Genomic DNA, 16,446 nt, shown 5'->3' on the forward strand with positions numbered 1-16,446 from the left:
ATGGAGCATTTTCGGTCGTTCGATCTGCATTAGGGTAAAAATCGAACCCGCTGTCCTATGGGCAGCTATTCTGGTGGAAATTTCGGAGGCCTGTGGTGAATTGGGCCTTGTCTTCCACGTAAAGCCCATTTAGCCAGAACGCTTGGAAAAAATCTGTAATTCTTCCTCTCCCGGCGTATCTAATCTGCCCGTTCCTCTGCGCCTGCGCCTGTGCCCGCCCCCGGCGCCGCCATGCGTGGAGCTGAATCCAAGCATCGCCCGTGTTGCTAGGTCTAGGCGAAAACCCTAGCAGCGGCGCTCGCGCCTGACTGCGCCCTTTAAACTCTGTAAGAACACTTGTGGGACAGAGGATGACACCTTCGCCGAGGTCGCCACGATGAATCCCACGGGCGCAAGCTGCTGCTGCTCGTCGACGATATGGTTATCCGTTCACCCCACTTGGCCTTCTTCTACTCGCTCCAGGCCCGCGTGCTCGATCTGGAATCCCTCCTCGCCGACGACCCCAAGCTCTCGGCCCACCGCTATAGCAGTACCTCTACGACGGCCTCGTCCTCTTCGCCCCACGTAATTAGTCGACTCCTCCCTCCGTTTTAGATCTCACTCCTCACGTCAAATCAGTTGCACGTTCATTTGATTGTTCCTGCTCTGATTTGTGGCTATGTGGAATTGTAGTGGTTTTGTGGCAGATTCAGTTGATAGATCGGAACTCTGGGTGAAGAGTTGGTCGTTCGTGTGATACGATCTGTGGCGTTGGAGTAGTCTATTATTGGAATTATGTGATATAGTTTGGCATATACAACTTTCAGGACTTTGGATGTAGAATTATGGATGTACCGAACAATGTTCATTTGACGTTTATGTACAGTTGTTTAGCTTAAGTAGAAAATGGGACTGTGGGTACCAATTGTTGTCAATTGCTTATTTTGACGTTTTTTCATGGGATAATCGAGTACTTCTGATTCAGCATTATTGGTTCTTAATGGTAGTATTTGCTCTTGACAGGTTTTGGTGGATCAGTGGACGTAGTAGGTATGTTTTCTTTCTTGGATTCATAATTTTGTTTACTTGACTGAATCTATCAAGTGAAGTGATGAATATGCTCTTTTCTGAACAGTACGCTATTCGATGGTGCATTGCCTGACACTATGGAACCTGCTGTTACCCAAAATACTGAATAGAACTCTGAATTGCCATTTCCTGATACACATGTTGAGGTTTATTTATCTTGCACATTTCCCCTGTCAAAAGGCTAGCACCTTCTGCTCTTGCAAGAATCAGTGTGGCAGAATCAATGTTATAGGGCTCCAGGTAAGTACTCTAGATGCTTTATTCCCTTTTTATTTTGTCTATACATAATTAGGATTTAGGAACCGACTGATGGACCAATTGTGATTGTGAAAAATGTCATTTTAATTTGGAAGATACGGTGCTCATTATTAGTGTGAGAAGATATGTTAACTTAGTACAGTTACACTGAGAAAAATATCAAATTTAAAAAGAGAAGAAGGCAATTATAGATATATCATATATGCACTGAAAAATGGAATGATTCATACCATCCAACAGTCAATACTAGGCTTTGTATTATCATTTACCAATGATGTTAGTACTTGGATGTACTTTTTTTTTCCTGTAGGTCTTCCCATCCTAATAAGGACCAGTCTGTAATAAGGTGCCAATAAACAAAGTAATTTTTATTTTCCATAATATATTTCCATTTTAATCCTCAGATTTTTATTTTGTTGTAAACTCAGGATTATTTATGATGGTAGCCTGCAGTGTAATGTTTCCATCAGTGCTACACTTTAGACCTTCTAAATCGTACTATCTTAAGTCTGGAGTTTCTTTTTCAAGGTTTAGTAGCTGCATTGTAAATCTGAAGTTTCTTTTTTAAGGTTTAGTAGCTGCATCATGCTTATGCACTCATAAGCTCACTCACTTGCAGCTCTCCAATTCTTTCATTTTTGAAAGCATCAGGTACAGAAGGAAAAAATATATTATGTATTCGATGAGTGGGGAGAAGCAGGACTACTATATCTCTAAAGCGTTTTTTCTTACAATTTGCGTTCTGGGGATGATCTGAATTAAGAGATTAGAATGCAAATCCTCAACGCCTTTGTGCGGTGAAGCCGCCAAGAGGGTCCATAAAACCATAATCTTCGGGAGTTCTAGAAGTACCTCAAAATTGATATTGTTAGTGCAATAAAAACACAAGTATACCAGTATCGTCGTCCTTGCATCTCCGATCTACTATATTTAGGAGGCCTTCACCTGATGGCACCACCTAGATGTACGTGTTTGTTAATTCTTTTATGATATTATGACTGCATGATTCTCATATATCCAGGATTTCATTTGCCCGTTGAAGCAATGAAATGTATATGGAATACGGCTGATATGCAAAAGTTGCTTACAAGTTCTAGATCAGCCTTTTAACTATATATAAGTTAATCATGCTCTCTAATAAGATAGGTCAAATATATAAGCTTCTTTTTATCATTACTGTAATACATCATTGTTTACTAAACACGTTTCTTGAGTTAACTCAAATCGAATAATCTTGCAGGAGCAGGACCTCTTATTTTGAATTGCCTCGATGTTTTGTGTCCGCACTGCCTTATAAGGCATTATGGATGGACTATGATCTGGAGGCCTCCTATGATATCTTGAGTTCGATTGAATGCCACCTTTTGAAGTTATAACAATATTGATGTACTAAACATTTCTCAGTTTTTCCCGGTATGACCCAGGAATCAGAACCATTAGCCTATTCTATTTTATGTTGCAAATAGAACAATTAGCTTATGTTGCAAATATTTTATCTTCGATGCTTCATGCTTCAAAGTATTTATACAAATTTCTCCCATTTTATTGAACATATGGAAGGGCACAACAACAAGATCTTTCTTGTGGGTCTTGCATAAAAGTAGACAACGCCAACTAATTATGTGATTCCATGCTTACACACATCTTATTATTCGTAGTTGCTTGGGATCTATAATACTTTATGCAAGGGTTGATGTATGGCCAGTGAACTAGAACGGAGCCTGGACCAAGTTGTATCACTCAGTTTCACCAGGTGCACATATTGCTACTCTTTTATATGGCATGTCATGTTAGGGTGTTACCACTTAGTGTTGCTATGTCAGATATTGCTTCATTTTTTATTGCTAATGTTGTTTGTCCGGTTTTGTATCTTGTACGCTCGAGTGGTGCAATACTTTTCAACTATTTGCAACTTCTATATTTTAATAAAATGAATTATAACCATCTTTTGACACTTCATTTATGCTTATCAATTCTGAAAAATCCAATTATTCTATTGTAAAATAGACGGGCGCGGCAACACGCGCCATCAACGATCTAGTTTGATTAACGGGGTCACATCATTAGGAGAATGATGTGATTGAGACCCATTCCGTTAGCTTAGCACCCAATCGTTTAGTATGTTGCTATTGCTCTCTTCATGACTTATACATGTTATGACTATGAGATTATGCAACTCCCGTTTACCGGAGGAACACTTTGTGTGCTACCAAACATCACAACATAACTGGGTGGTTATAAAGGTGCTCTACAGGTGTCTCCGAAGGTACTTGTTGGGTTGGCGTATTTCGAGATTAGGATTTGTCCCTCCGATTGTCGGAGAGGTATCTCTGGGCCCTCTTGGTAATGCACATCACTTAAGCCTTGCAAGCATTGCAACTAATGAGTTAGTTGCAGGATGATGTATTACGGAACGAGTAAAGAGACTTGCCGGTAATGAGATTGAACTAGGTATTGAGATACCGACGATCAAATCTCGGGCAAGTAACATACCGATGACAAAGGGAACAACGTATGTTGTTGTGCGGTTTGACTGATAAAGATCTTCGTAGAATATGTGGGAGCCAATATGAGCATCCAGGTTCCGTTATTGGTTATTGACCGGAGACATGTCTCGGTCATGTCTACATAGTTCTCGAACCCGTAGGGTCCGCACGCTTAACGTTACGATGACAGTTATATTATGAGTTTATATGTTTTGATGTACCTAAGATTGTTCAGAGTCCCGGATGTGATCAAGGACATGACGAGGAGTCTTGAAATGGTCGAGACATGAAGATTGATATATTGGAAGCCTATGTTTGGATATCGGAAGTGTTCCGGGTGAAATCAGGATTTTACCGGAGTACCGGGAGGTTACCGGAACCCCCCAGGGGCTTAATGGGCCTACATGGGCCTTAGTGGAAATAGACGGAAGCAAGGGGAGTATGGGGCGCGCCTCCCAAGGCCCAAACCGAATTGGTTTAGGGCAAGGGGGCCGGCCCCCTCTTTCCTTCTTCCCCTCTCTCTTTCCTTCTCCCGAATCCTATTCCAACTAGGAAAGGGGGGAGTCCTACTCCCGTTGGGAGTAGGACTCCCCCTGGCGCGCCCTCTCCCTGGCCGGCCGCACCCCCTTTCTCCTTTATATATGGGGGCAAGGGGGCACCCCATAGACACAACGATTGATCAAGTTGATCTTTTAGCCGTGTGCGGTGCCCCCTCCACCATAGTCCACCTCGATAATACTGTAGCGGTGCTTAGGAGAAGCCCTGCGTCGGTAGAACATCAACATCGTCATCACGCCGTCGTACTGATGAAACTCTCCCTCAACACTCGGCTGGATTGGAGTCCGAGGGACGTCATCGGGCTGAACGTGTGCTGAACTCGGAGGTGCCGTACGTTCTGTACTTGATCGGTCGGATCGTGAAGACGTACGACTACATCAAACGCGCTGTGCAAACGCTTCCACTTTCGGTCTACGAGGGTACGTGGACAACACTCTCCCCTCTTGTTGCTATGCATCACCATGATCTTGCGTGCGCGTAGGAATTTTTTTGAAATTACTACGTTCCCCAACACATTCTACAATTAATATATACTGACCAATATCCAAGCTCAAAATATATAAGTGAAGCACACGAAGCATTCTATAAAACCATACTCAAAAGATTTAAGTGAAGTGCACAGAGCATTCTATAAGGTCATACTCAAAAGATATAAGTGAAGCACATGAATCATTCTATAAATCGATGAAGGGATATCTTATACTAGCATGGTTCTTAAAGAAAAATAAAAACACAAAGGACACAAATCATGTGAACAAAACAAAAACCGAGGTATACCGATAATTGTTGAAGAAGAAAGATGGGATGCCAACCGGGGCATCCCCAAGCTTAGATGCTTGAGTATCCTTGGAATATTTACTTGGGGTGCCTTGGGCATCCCCAAGCTTGAGCTCTTGCCTCTCCCGATTCTTCTCACATCGGTAACTCCTCGTTCTTCGAACACTTCATCCACAAAAACTTTTAGCGAGTGTGGAATAATGATAGATCGATGTGCGAAATTGTCCTAGGCAATTATTAACAAGACCGATAGTCATCATTGCAATTTCATATGAGGGAGAGGCATAAGCTAACATACTTTCTCTTCTTGGATCATATGCACTTATGATTGGAACTCTAGCAAGCATCCAAAACTACTAAAGATCATTAAGGTAAAACCCAACCATAGCATTAAAGCATCAAGTCCCCTTTATCCCATATGCAACAACCCCATTACTCGGGTTTATGCTTCTGTCACTCAAGCAACCAACTATAAGCGAATCATGAACGTATTGCAACACCCTACAACGGGAACCCCTCATGCTTGCGCGACACGAAGGGCACAATAGGACAACACCAAAATAAAGCATACAACTCATACCAATCTAGATCATCAATCCACCCAAAGACAAAGGATATCTACTCAAAACATTATAGGATGGCAACACATCATTGGATCATAATATGTGGCATAAAGCACCATGTTCAAGTAGGGATTACAGCGGGGTGCGGGAGAGTGGACGACGTAAAAGAGATGAGGATGGTGATGATGATGGTGATGTTGATGAAGACGATCACCGCGGCGATGATTCCCCTCCCGATGGCACTCCGACGCCACCGAGAGAGAGGAGGAGAGGTTCTCCCCCTTGCACTTCCTCCTCCACGGCCTCCCCCTGGATGGGGAGAGGTTCTCCCTCTGGATCTTGGCCTTCATGGCGATGATGGCCCCTCTGGGATCCTCCTCCATAGCCTCTGGTGATGATGGCCCCTTCCGGCAGGGTGCTAGAGAGGGCCTAGATTGATTTCTTGTGGCTACAAAGGCTTGCAGCGGCAACTTCCGATCTAGGTTATTTTCTGGAGGTTTGGGCATTTATAGGAGAGGTTGGCATCGAGAACAAGTCAGGGGCCCCACGGGAAGTCCACGAGGCACAGGGGCGCGCCCTCCACCCTCATGGGGCCCACGGGCCTCCCCTCCAGTAACTTTTCGTTCCAATATTTTTTATATTTTCCAGAAAAAATCTCTGTTGATTTTCATCGCATTCCGAGAACTTTTATTTCTGCACAAAAATAACACCATAGTAGTTCTGCTGAAAACAGCGTCATTCCGGGTTAGTTCTAATCAAATCGTACCAAAATCATATAAAATTATTGTAAACATGGCATGAATACTTCATAAATTATAGATACGTTGGAGACGTATCAATGCCCTATTGGATGTGGACGCAACTTGACTGGTCCGAAAAAAGTTGATTTTGAGGTTTTGAAATTGTTCTTAATCCCAACAACTCTCATTCTTTGAAGATTGAGGGTTAAACACCAGTCCTCTTATACATATCATAACATCTATTAGGAATAAGATGGTCATATTAGTCCCTTCAATGAAGTTTTCACAGACAATCATAACACACTATGGGGCCATGGATGCACTTAATACAACATCATGGTAATTATATACCAAACCTACATGGTATATACATGTTAATAAATTAATCACCAGTGCTAACTAGTATGGTAACTACATCATCAATATGATGATAATTAAATGGGGGCAATACCACTTGTATGATGACTGATATTCAACATACCACTTACAATACATCACTACCGTGGTGGACTAAGCAATCTAGTAGCTAATGCATCCCCACTAGTGATAACTAGTGCTAACCAATTTGGTAGATACATCACCATTGTAGTGGTAACTCTTTCTAGACATCTTTAAACATACATCACTATTACGACAACAAGAGGTTAATCGGTTTAGTAACTAAGATCGCCATTATGATGGGACTTGTTTTTATCACTATAGTGAATTATTTTCTACCTACTACATGGTCTTGTTAGGAAACAAAAAAGGACCGCTTACAACTGTGATAACAGACTTCTAAACAATAGTTTGAGTATTGATAACATATGGACAGGTTGCCTTTCCTTTTGTGTTTGAAGTTGCTTTAGGTCTTCATGCCTCACATAATTTGGTAATGCCTGATGCCAACTCTATCTAATCATCGGGTGTGCACATATTTTGGTTGTTGTTTTATATGCTCGACCAATGAATTGTATTTACATATTTTCTTTTTTTTTTGATTGACGAGTGTTAGCTTTCAATTTCATAAAAAAAGATAGTTTAAAGGCCCAACATCCCAACAATGCAGATTCATGATGGCCCAGTGGTTACATACGCATAGTGTGGTTCATTTAACCGTTTAACATATTTGTTATAACCAAGCCACACACGTCAAAAAATTTCAAGTCATTTCGAATTCCAGTGGGTGTGGTTTTATCCCGCGTGCGGCATGTTTTGCCCCCTTTGAATTTCAGTGGGCGCGGTTTCATCCCGCGTGCGGCGTGTTTTGCCCCCCTTCGACTAGTATAAATTGCTCGTCTCGCCACGCCTCGCCTCGCCTCGCCTCGGCGAAAATATCATTTCCTTTTCGTTTCTTTCTCCCTCCTTCTGCACCTAATTACCATGATGCCCCTTGGACGGTGTCCCAGTCCCACCCGGCCCGAGATCCCCCAATTTCCCCAACCCCCGAAACCCAAACAGCGCAATCCCAAACCCAAACCTAAGCCCAGACCGAGAGACCCCGCACCCAAATCTAGGGTTTCGCTCCCCCGCCGCAGGATGGCTGCCCCCGCCGCCGCCGGCTCCGGCGCCGTCGTGCCCGCTGGTGACGGCGAGGGTTGGACCCCCAGTTTCGGCGACATGGTCTGGGGCAAGGTGAAGTCGCATCCGTGGTGGCCGGGCCACGTCTACAGCCTCACCCTCTCCGACGATCCGGAGGTGCATCGCGGCCACCGCCATGGCCTCGTCCTCGTCGCCTTCTTCGGCGACGGCAGCTACGGCTGGTTCGAGCCGCACGAGCTCGTCCGCTTCGAGGACCACTTCGTCGAGAAGACCTCGCAGGGGGGCAGCCGCACCTTCCCCGCCGCCGTCGCCGAGTCCCTCGACGAGATCTCGCGCCGCAGCGCGCTCGCGCTCCTCTGCCCCTGCCGTGGACCCGACACCTTCCGCTTCCACAACGAGGATCGCATGTTCCTCCTGGTGAACGTGCCCGGGTTCGACAGCAACGCCGAGTACCTCCCCGAGCAGGTGACGGCCGCAAGGGAGCGGTTCGTTCCGCAGAAGATGTATGACTTCCTGCAGAACGCTGCCGTGCAGCAGCGGGACGCGGCGGAGACGGCCGCACGTACCTTGCCTGGGATCGAGATGGCAGCGATGCTCATGGCGTACCGCCGGTCTAGGTACGAGAGGTACGACCTCACCTACGCCGAATCATTTGGTGTGGATTCGAAGAAGGCCCTTGAAGGCGAGGTCAAGGCTGAGAATGAACGGTCTCAACGAGGTATCGACACTCACATGCCCAATCCTAGTAGTACTACTATTCATTGTTCTGTTATTGTTTTTGCTATGTACTTGAACTTGATGGGCAGATTACCTGATACTAATCGTTTTGATGTGAATAGTGAACTGGATAATGGTTCTTCAAATATTTATTATTTCTCTTTTGTTGAACTGTGTGTTGCATGAATGCGAAAAATGTTTTTATCTGTATAGCCAACACTTTTTACACAAATCATGTGCATAATTGTGCAAAGATAAATGGTAAAATCTGCATTTGACACAAAATGAAATCCAATTCAAGTAAAAGCTATACACATACGAATATCGTTTGGTCAATGAGGACTTGTTGCACACACAAGAATATGTGTATCATGCGGCCATAGCTTATCCACTTATCTATCTTTCCCATCCAGTTATGCCGAATACAAATATTAAAAGATACAATGGAAGTTTACCTCTCCACGATGCATATAGATTTTTAAAGCAGCAGCTTCTGTGTGCTATGATGGATTTTGGATGGATTCTGAAATGTTTCTCTTGCATCCATATATTTCCTTGATTCGGGTACTTGCTACTCATCTAGTTTCTTCCAAGGCCATGCCTTAAATCTGGTACATTTAGGAATTGTATCTCTTTCCTCTTCCTGTGAGTGTGCATTAGTTTAACACCGAATTGCATTTCAGTTACGTTCGCGTTCTTGACCCCTTCATAACCTCGCATATTAAGGTAGAATCGCTTAGTTTCAGCAACTTGACCTTTTGTTTTTGTTGTTGGTGAAGAGTATTAGCGCAATGTTTGATAAATGAACTGAATAAGTATAGAAACAGTGATTCTGAAAGAGGTATGTTTATGTGCCTGATAAAAACATATTGGTGATTGGTGGAGATGGACTTGGGGTACTTATATACATATTCTGGATGCACTATTTCGTTTTCATCATTGAGCAGGCATCAAGGTAAGGCGGTTGAGTTCACCTGCACATCATGAAGGAAGGCATCAAGTTAACACCGTACACTGTGCCTATTACTTTACATTCATAAATAAGCATGTATATATATCTACAAGGTAGCAGTTAAAGGATGTTTACTGTCAGTTTAGACAAGCATGGTCAAGTCATTATAGTAATTTTAGTAGGAATTCTCTATTAATCGCTTAGTGGAATTAATCTGGTTGCACATGACAATTATAACCTGAAAGTTATCTTGATTATCTAAAAACAGTTTACATTTGAATTATTCTTCATAGTTCTTAAGTTGAGGTCCTGCATAGAGAACCAAAATGAAGTTAACATCTGCCGACATATGCATTTTTTCCAAGATGGCGAGAAACGAATGGTGAAAGCTGTATAGAGTTATCTAAAACTTTGGCCAGACCAGCAACAACTCTGAGTACGCTATCTAACCCATTTGCCCTCTCCTTGCCTTGATCTCCCACCATTGGACTAAACTTTTAGACAAATTCAAAACCAAATTGAGTTAGGCGTTGTACCAGAGGGCATTCTATCCCAAATTCTTACCGGAGCCCGTTCCACTAGTTTTGTTTCACATTCGGAGGTTCAGAGGACATTCTATCCCAAATTCTGACCGGAGTCTGTACCACTAGTTTCGCCTCACATTCGGAGCAGTTCAGAGGACATTCTATCCCAAATTCTTACCGGAGCATGTTGCACTAGTTTTGCCTCACATTCGGAGCAGTCCGGGCTTGCAGTTTTCGTGGCCTGCTTCAATCAGAAGAAGCCAGCGAAGCAGTCCCAGCCTGTCCTTTCAGCTGACGCAGGCATGCTACAGTTACGATGAGAAGCTTTTGAAGAAGCACGCATGGCTATCTTCTCCTGAACTTTATGGGCCGATATGAACTGTAGAAGCCATGCCAGCAAGAGGATTTTGATGGTCTGTTCCAAGCGCAGAGTAGAGCCTGCCGTTCTTCCCTCTGCTAAAAGCTCAGAAATGGCTTTCCCATGCCTTCCCCTCCAGAGTTGAGAGCGAATCCATATGCCATGCCCACTAGCCACAGAAGATCCTTGGGAGTCTCTCAAGTGGTTTGCCTCTGCACACGGACGGGTCACATTCCTACCCAAGGAAATTCAGATAGCGTTACTCACACCAGCTGTGCTTTTTGGGGACTTGGCATGCGGTGAACGGAGAATCCCCTTTTGCACCTCATATCCAACTTCCGTGGCAACTTATCCTGCCGATGGAGTTTCAGTATAACTCATGGGGAATCAAGAATCTGGCCGTGGGTCTGAACCTGTTAAGAACGCAGCGTCTGATTTACACAGGATTCGTCTCTGGGTTTTTAGGAGGAATTCACGATCGACAGGGAGCCTTTCCTCCCGACCAATAGCACATGGTTATTCCCCATCCCCCACCCACCCCCCACACCCCCACGGAGCCCGATTCTGGACTCTAGAGCCCTGTATCATATTTTCTACTAAAACCTTTCAATATTTTAGAATTTTATGAGTATAAAATTTCAACATTCTTTTAGAACTATCTGAAAATAAGAACCTAGTGGTGATGCAAGTCATCTGAGCAAAAGAGAGGAAATCAAATCGCCAAAGGAAATTGTAAACTAACACGTACCTCCCGTCCTGCAATCGCACGTGCACCTCATCTTTCCAGAGGCGTAGCCGGTGGGAGAACAAAAAGTATTCAGTTCAGAGAAAAGTAAATATAATGCCCTAGGCCGTTTTTAGCCCCAAAAAAGTACTACCAAGTCCCCTTTCAAGGTCCTTGCAGCAGTATAATTCTTTTTTTCCGAATGATCTGCCTTTCCTACTAGATGAAAGGAGAGTTGTGAGAATAAAACACACCAGTTTAATGTTGGCTTTGATAAAAAAAATCATTAGGGTGAAATCCGACGGCATCCTTTGTTTTGATGTTTTGCATTCTCTGGTAAGCTTAGGAATTTAGTTTGTCATGGTTAGGGTTAGGGTTACGATTCGATGGAGAGGAAAAGGTGTGCTTTGATTATGCGTGGCAATACTCGGTCGCGTCTTTGGCCAAGTGAGTAGAGCAGAGGGAGTTAATCGCATCCACGACCTAATGAGTTGATCGAGGGTGGTCGATGGCCGGCTACGGTGGCGATGACTCCTCTACGAGGAAAGCAAACATGCAATTTAGATGATTTTGCATACAGTGACATGTAGCGGAGGGGGGGAGGGGTCTCATCGATGTCGAAGGGGAGGTGAGGAGAGTTTAGAATATATCAGTTTGAATATTCGCTTTGATCAAAATCATCAGTGCGAACTCTAGTGGCTGTGGCATCCTTGTTTGCGAGTTGCCTTCTTTGCTGAGCTTACGACTTTTGGTTTATCCCAGTTAGGGTTAGGCCTCACCAGAGAAAAAAAAGCCACCCTTCAGCAATGCTTAGTTGCGTCTTTGGTTGAGTAGATAGAGCAAGAGGGAGGAGTTGGTCGAGGGCGGTTGGTTACGGTGGCGATGGTACCTCTTATCGAGAAGCAGACACACAATCTGGACAACCTTGCGGACAATGATATGTAGGGGTGGGTGAATGTCTTGTCAAAGCCATAGAAACACACAGGTGGAGACGATGCGATGCTAAGAATGATTCTTTGCTAACTCGGTTTGAATTGACTAGTAAATTGGTCGATAAATCTTTGCTAACTGGTATCTGCTTGGTTTGAATTGACTAGTTAATTGGTTGATAAATCGGTTAATCGACAAATTGGTGATCCATCGAGCATGGATTAATCGATCAGTTAATTGATTTGTTTGTTAATATTTTGTACACCGCTAAGAGGGGAGGACTGAAGGAAGCACGATCGGGGATGTCATCAACACGGCGATGAGTAGGGTTGGTTAGGGTTTGGGAGCAGAGTTGAATTTTTGTGTGATTATGGGGGAGTATTGATTGTTTGATTCAATGGCAACAAATAGCATCCTTTGCATCATATTTGGGCCTTTGCGCTTTTTAAATTACAAAACATGAGGAGTAGTAGCATCTTTTGCATCGTAGAGGGAGCGGCTCACTCGCCCATCATCGCTACCACCAACGAAGATTGTGGCATGCGGAGCGAGCGCTCGCTTTGCTCCCACCACCAAGTTCCTTGTCAGTCACCGCGGCCCCACATGTACTATATTCTTTCTGCAAAATCGAGATTTGAGCGGCGACGTGTCTAGCATTGTGACCGACTGGACCGGATTTCTTTTACCTCTCGGTCAGTTTGTCACGCATGCGCATGCTAATCAGTCAGAATTATTTACATTTTGCAGGGTCAGACCGTGGCCAATTATATAAATCAAAAACTAGTACTCTCCGTATAAGAGCGTTTTTGACAGTCATATATTGTTAAACTCTAATTTTAATTTTTATTTGAATGGATTTCTTCGAAATACATGCGAATTCGTCCTTTGGATCTGGTTTCCTAGTGCTACTTCTTTTTTGTCGATACTTTTGTTTTGTTCTTGTGTTACATCTATTATTAGGAATGCGAATATAAATACGTGACCCTTTCGCATTGACTTGTTCCTGTTGCGTTTTTTCCGCATGGATGTGGTGTCGCGCTGTGTGCTAACGTGTGCCGCTGGTGACATGCCTTGCAGCTCGCCCGCTCAAGGGTCGGCAGAAGGTGCCGGAGAAGGAGAACGCCCCGGCCAGGGGCCGGAGGGGCGCCGCCGGCGCGGCCGCGAGGCTCATGGAGAAGATCATGCCCGGCGCGCCCGCCATCAAGCCCAAGGCCAGCAAGAAGGACCAGTACCTGCTCAAGCGCCGGGAAGACGCGCGCGTGCCGGCGCTGCCGCCAGCCGCGCTCCCGGACGCGGCTCCCGCCCCGGACGACGGTGGCCCGCCGCCTGGCTTCCCCCCGGCTGAGCCGCAGACGCCGCCGCTGCCCAGCAGCACCGGAGGCGCCGATGAGGAGGAGTTTATGCTGCAGAGACGCGCGCTCCCTCCCGCTGACCAGGCGAGCGACGGCGGGGCTACCGCGGACGCCGCAGCCGCCGCCACTGCGCCGAACAAGGTGGCCAAGCCCAAGAAGGCCCGCAAGCGCGAGAGGGAGGAGCCTGCCGAAGACGTGGCCACCGCCGACGGCGAGCCCAAGAAGAAGAAGAAAAAGAAGAAGCTCGCTGAACTCAACGGCGGCGTGCCCTCTGCCGCCCCCTCCGGCGACGGCGGCGGCGCTACAAAGCCCGCAGCTTTCTCGCCCCCCAAGGTCGACCTTGACGGATTAGATCTGACACAGGTAATATCCGACCTTCAAAACCTTCCGCTGCTTCCCTTCTACGGCGCCGGCAGACGCATCTCTGACGCCTCTCACTCCTTCATCCTGGCGTTCCGCTCGAAACACTACAAAAAGAGCTATGAGAACGATCCGCCGGAAGAGACAAAGAAGGGCTTGGATAATAAGCCCAATGTCGTTGCTGCCGCCGCCGCCGTCGTCTCTGACGGCCAGCCCCCCAAACCGTTGAAGAAGAAGCCGGTCATGAGGCCCAGCGACCCCACCAGTGCTGGCGTCAAGCGCCCGCCGTCTGACCGCCAGGAGGAGATTGCCTCCAAGAAGAAAATCAAGCTGGACAAGATTAAGACTCTGGCCGCCGACAAGAAGGCCGGGCTGGAGCAGAAAGTCGTCACCGCCACCGCAGCTGCGGGAGGCGGGACGACGGCGGCGGCTCAGCTGCGGCGGGCTGGCATGAAGGAGAAGGCTCTGGCGGCAGCCAAGAAGAAGGTGCCAGCGGCGGCGCCTGTGAAGAGGACGCCGTCGCCGACGGCGCTGATGATGAAGTTCCCGCTGAAGAGCACGCTGCCGTCGGTGGCCTCCCTCAAGGCGAGGTTCGCGCGCTTCGGGCCGCTCGACATCGACGGCATCCGCGTGTACTGGAAGTCCTACATGTGCCGGGTCATCTACAAGTTCCAGTCCGACGCGGAGGCCGCGCTCAAGTATGCCAAGGCCAACGCCATGTTCGGCCAGGTGGCCCCCAACTACTACCTGCGCGGCGTCGAGGGAGGGTCGGCCGGCGCCGACCCAGGGCCTGAGGCGGCCCCTCCGCAGCGCTCTGACCTGCGGCTCATGGAGACCACGCCGTTCAGGCCTGGGAGCTCCGGCAATGGCGCTCCGCTGACGCTGTCCAAGGCGGTGCCGGCGCGCATGTCGGTTGGGCTGCCCAAGTCAATCCTGAAGAAGAGCAACGACGAGGGCGGGTTGGCTGCGGCCAGCGCGCTCCGGGACTCCCCTCGGGTGAAATTCGTGCTGGACGGCGGGGACAGCATGCTCGAGCCACCTCCATTGCCAGCGAGCTTCGACGGAAACAATGGCCCGGACACTGCTGCACCAGTGAGCAAGATCGCGAGGTCGCTCGGCTTCGCACAGCCGCCTCTGCAGCCGCCGGCACGCCCTGCGCAGCCCAACATGCAGCCACTCATGCGCCCACAGCACCAGCAACTGCAGCCGCCACGCGCACCCGATTCACAGCCACTCCCACCACCGCCGCCGCTGCCATACCAGCCTCGCATCAACGAGCCATCGTCGTACCAGCAGCCCCGCATCAGCGAGCCATCGCCGTACCAGTCTCGCGTCAACGAGCCACAGATGTACCAGCCTCGTCGCACGGACGCGCCGCCAATTTTCAACATGCAGCCGCCGTACCAGCCTCGCCAGAGTGACGCGCCGCCACCGTTCAACATGCAGCCGCAGTACCAGCCTCGCCACAGCGACGGACCGCTCGCGCTCCCTGGACAGCCGCCGCTGCCGCCATACCCTCCCCGTGCCGGTTTCCCCGGACAGCAGTACTCTTCCCGCTCCGACGACATGCCGCCGGCTCGCTTCGACAACAACGCCGGCGGCAACACCATGCCGGTGTGGAAGAGGGGGCAGAAGGAGTTCGACGAGGAGCTGATGAGGGTGATGCTGGGGATCGCCAAGCTGGTGGAGCCATTGATGGACAAGAACGGCAACTTCCCCTACCACCTCTTCAGCCGGTCAGCGTGAGGCGGCAGCAGCTCCAGGGCAGAGCTCGCTGCGTTGTATCTGACTGCTGGGTCCCCGTGGCGCTGGCAGCACAGCAAGTGCGGTAGTAGTGCTAGTGACTTTGCCTCTCGAGAGAAGGACAACCAAGATGATGCCTCCCCTGTCATGTAGTGTATAATTACCTCTTGTTTTCTCCTTTGTCAGAGCGTGTATGAACTCTCTCGATTCTAGTCGTCATCAGACTGTCAATTAAGTTGTGGTTTAAGGACATCAAATTGCTGTTGTATGGTTTTTAAGTCGAAATTAGGGTTCTGTTTAGTGTCCCAAATGCTCGAACCTAGGCCAGCGCGAAAAATGTACTACTCCCTTCGATCCAAATTTGAGAAAACTACTCCCTTCAATCCAAATTACTTTTTTTAAAATAAATATATCTAGCATTAAAATACGTCTAGATACATTCGTTTGGGCAACAAATAATATGGATCAAAGAAAGTAGTAGTAGCGATTCCAACATTAGAAGTTCTCCATACGTACTCCGTTTTGTTATTTGTATATGTTATAGATGATGGATGTTCTTAAGAGCAACTAGCATCATAGAAATATGCAGTGCTCCACACTTGGGTGATCGAATGCCCCAAAAGTCAATTTCAAATGTTTCAGAAAGATCTGAAAAAATGTGAATGTTCACAAGACATGTGTCAAATAGCCTATACAAAATTTCAGATCCAACCTCAAAATACACATCGAGAAACAAAAAAGAAGGCAAATTCAACATGAATAGTGCCATTGGAAGACAAGCAAAAATGGCGCTATTCACTTCTAGATTTATATTT

At 47.0% G+C, this 16,446-nt stretch overlaps 1 protein-coding gene across 2 annotated transcripts; it reads left to right on the forward strand.

The window, feature by feature from the left end:
- The first annotated feature begins 7,842 nt into the window (after nt 1-7,842).
- On the forward strand, nt 7,843-15,888 carry LOC123191144 (proline-rich protein 12). 2 transcript variants are annotated; one of them, XM_044603937.1, is made up of 3 exons: nt 7,844-8,689; nt 13,254-13,891; nt 14,006-15,888. In XM_044603937.1, the coding sequence occupies exons 1-3, from the start codon at nt 7,969-7,971 to the stop codon at nt 15,632-15,634; spliced, it is 2,988 nt and encodes a 995-aa protein (XP_044459872.1). In that variant the 5' UTR covers nt 7,844-7,968; the 3' UTR covers nt 15,635-15,888. The 2 variants fall into 2 exon arrangements, with proteins under 2 accessions (XP_044459864.1, XP_044459872.1); XM_044603929.1 differs by having other exon boundaries at nt 7,843-8,689; nt 13,254-15,888.
- The last annotated feature ends 558 nt before the right edge of the window (nt 15,889-16,446 follow it).

The sequence above is a fragment of the Triticum aestivum genome, chromosome 1A (assembly GCF_018294505.1).
Source record: "Triticum aestivum cultivar Chinese Spring chromosome 1A, IWGSC CS RefSeq v2.1, whole genome shotgun sequence".
NCBI classification, from domain to species: domain Eukaryota; kingdom Viridiplantae; phylum Streptophyta; class Magnoliopsida; order Poales; family Poaceae; genus Triticum; species Triticum aestivum.

Bases quoted from the DNA above. Each gene is read 5' to 3' on its own strand.
- LOC123191144 (XM_044603929.1), top strand. From the start codon at position 7,969: ATGGCTGCCCCCGCCGCCGCCGGCTCCGGCGCCGTCGTGCCCGCTGGT. The intron at 8,690-13,253 runs GTATCGACACTC...CATGCCTTGCAG, and splicing joins GAATGAACGGTCTCAACGAG to CTCGCCCGCTCAAGGGTCGG.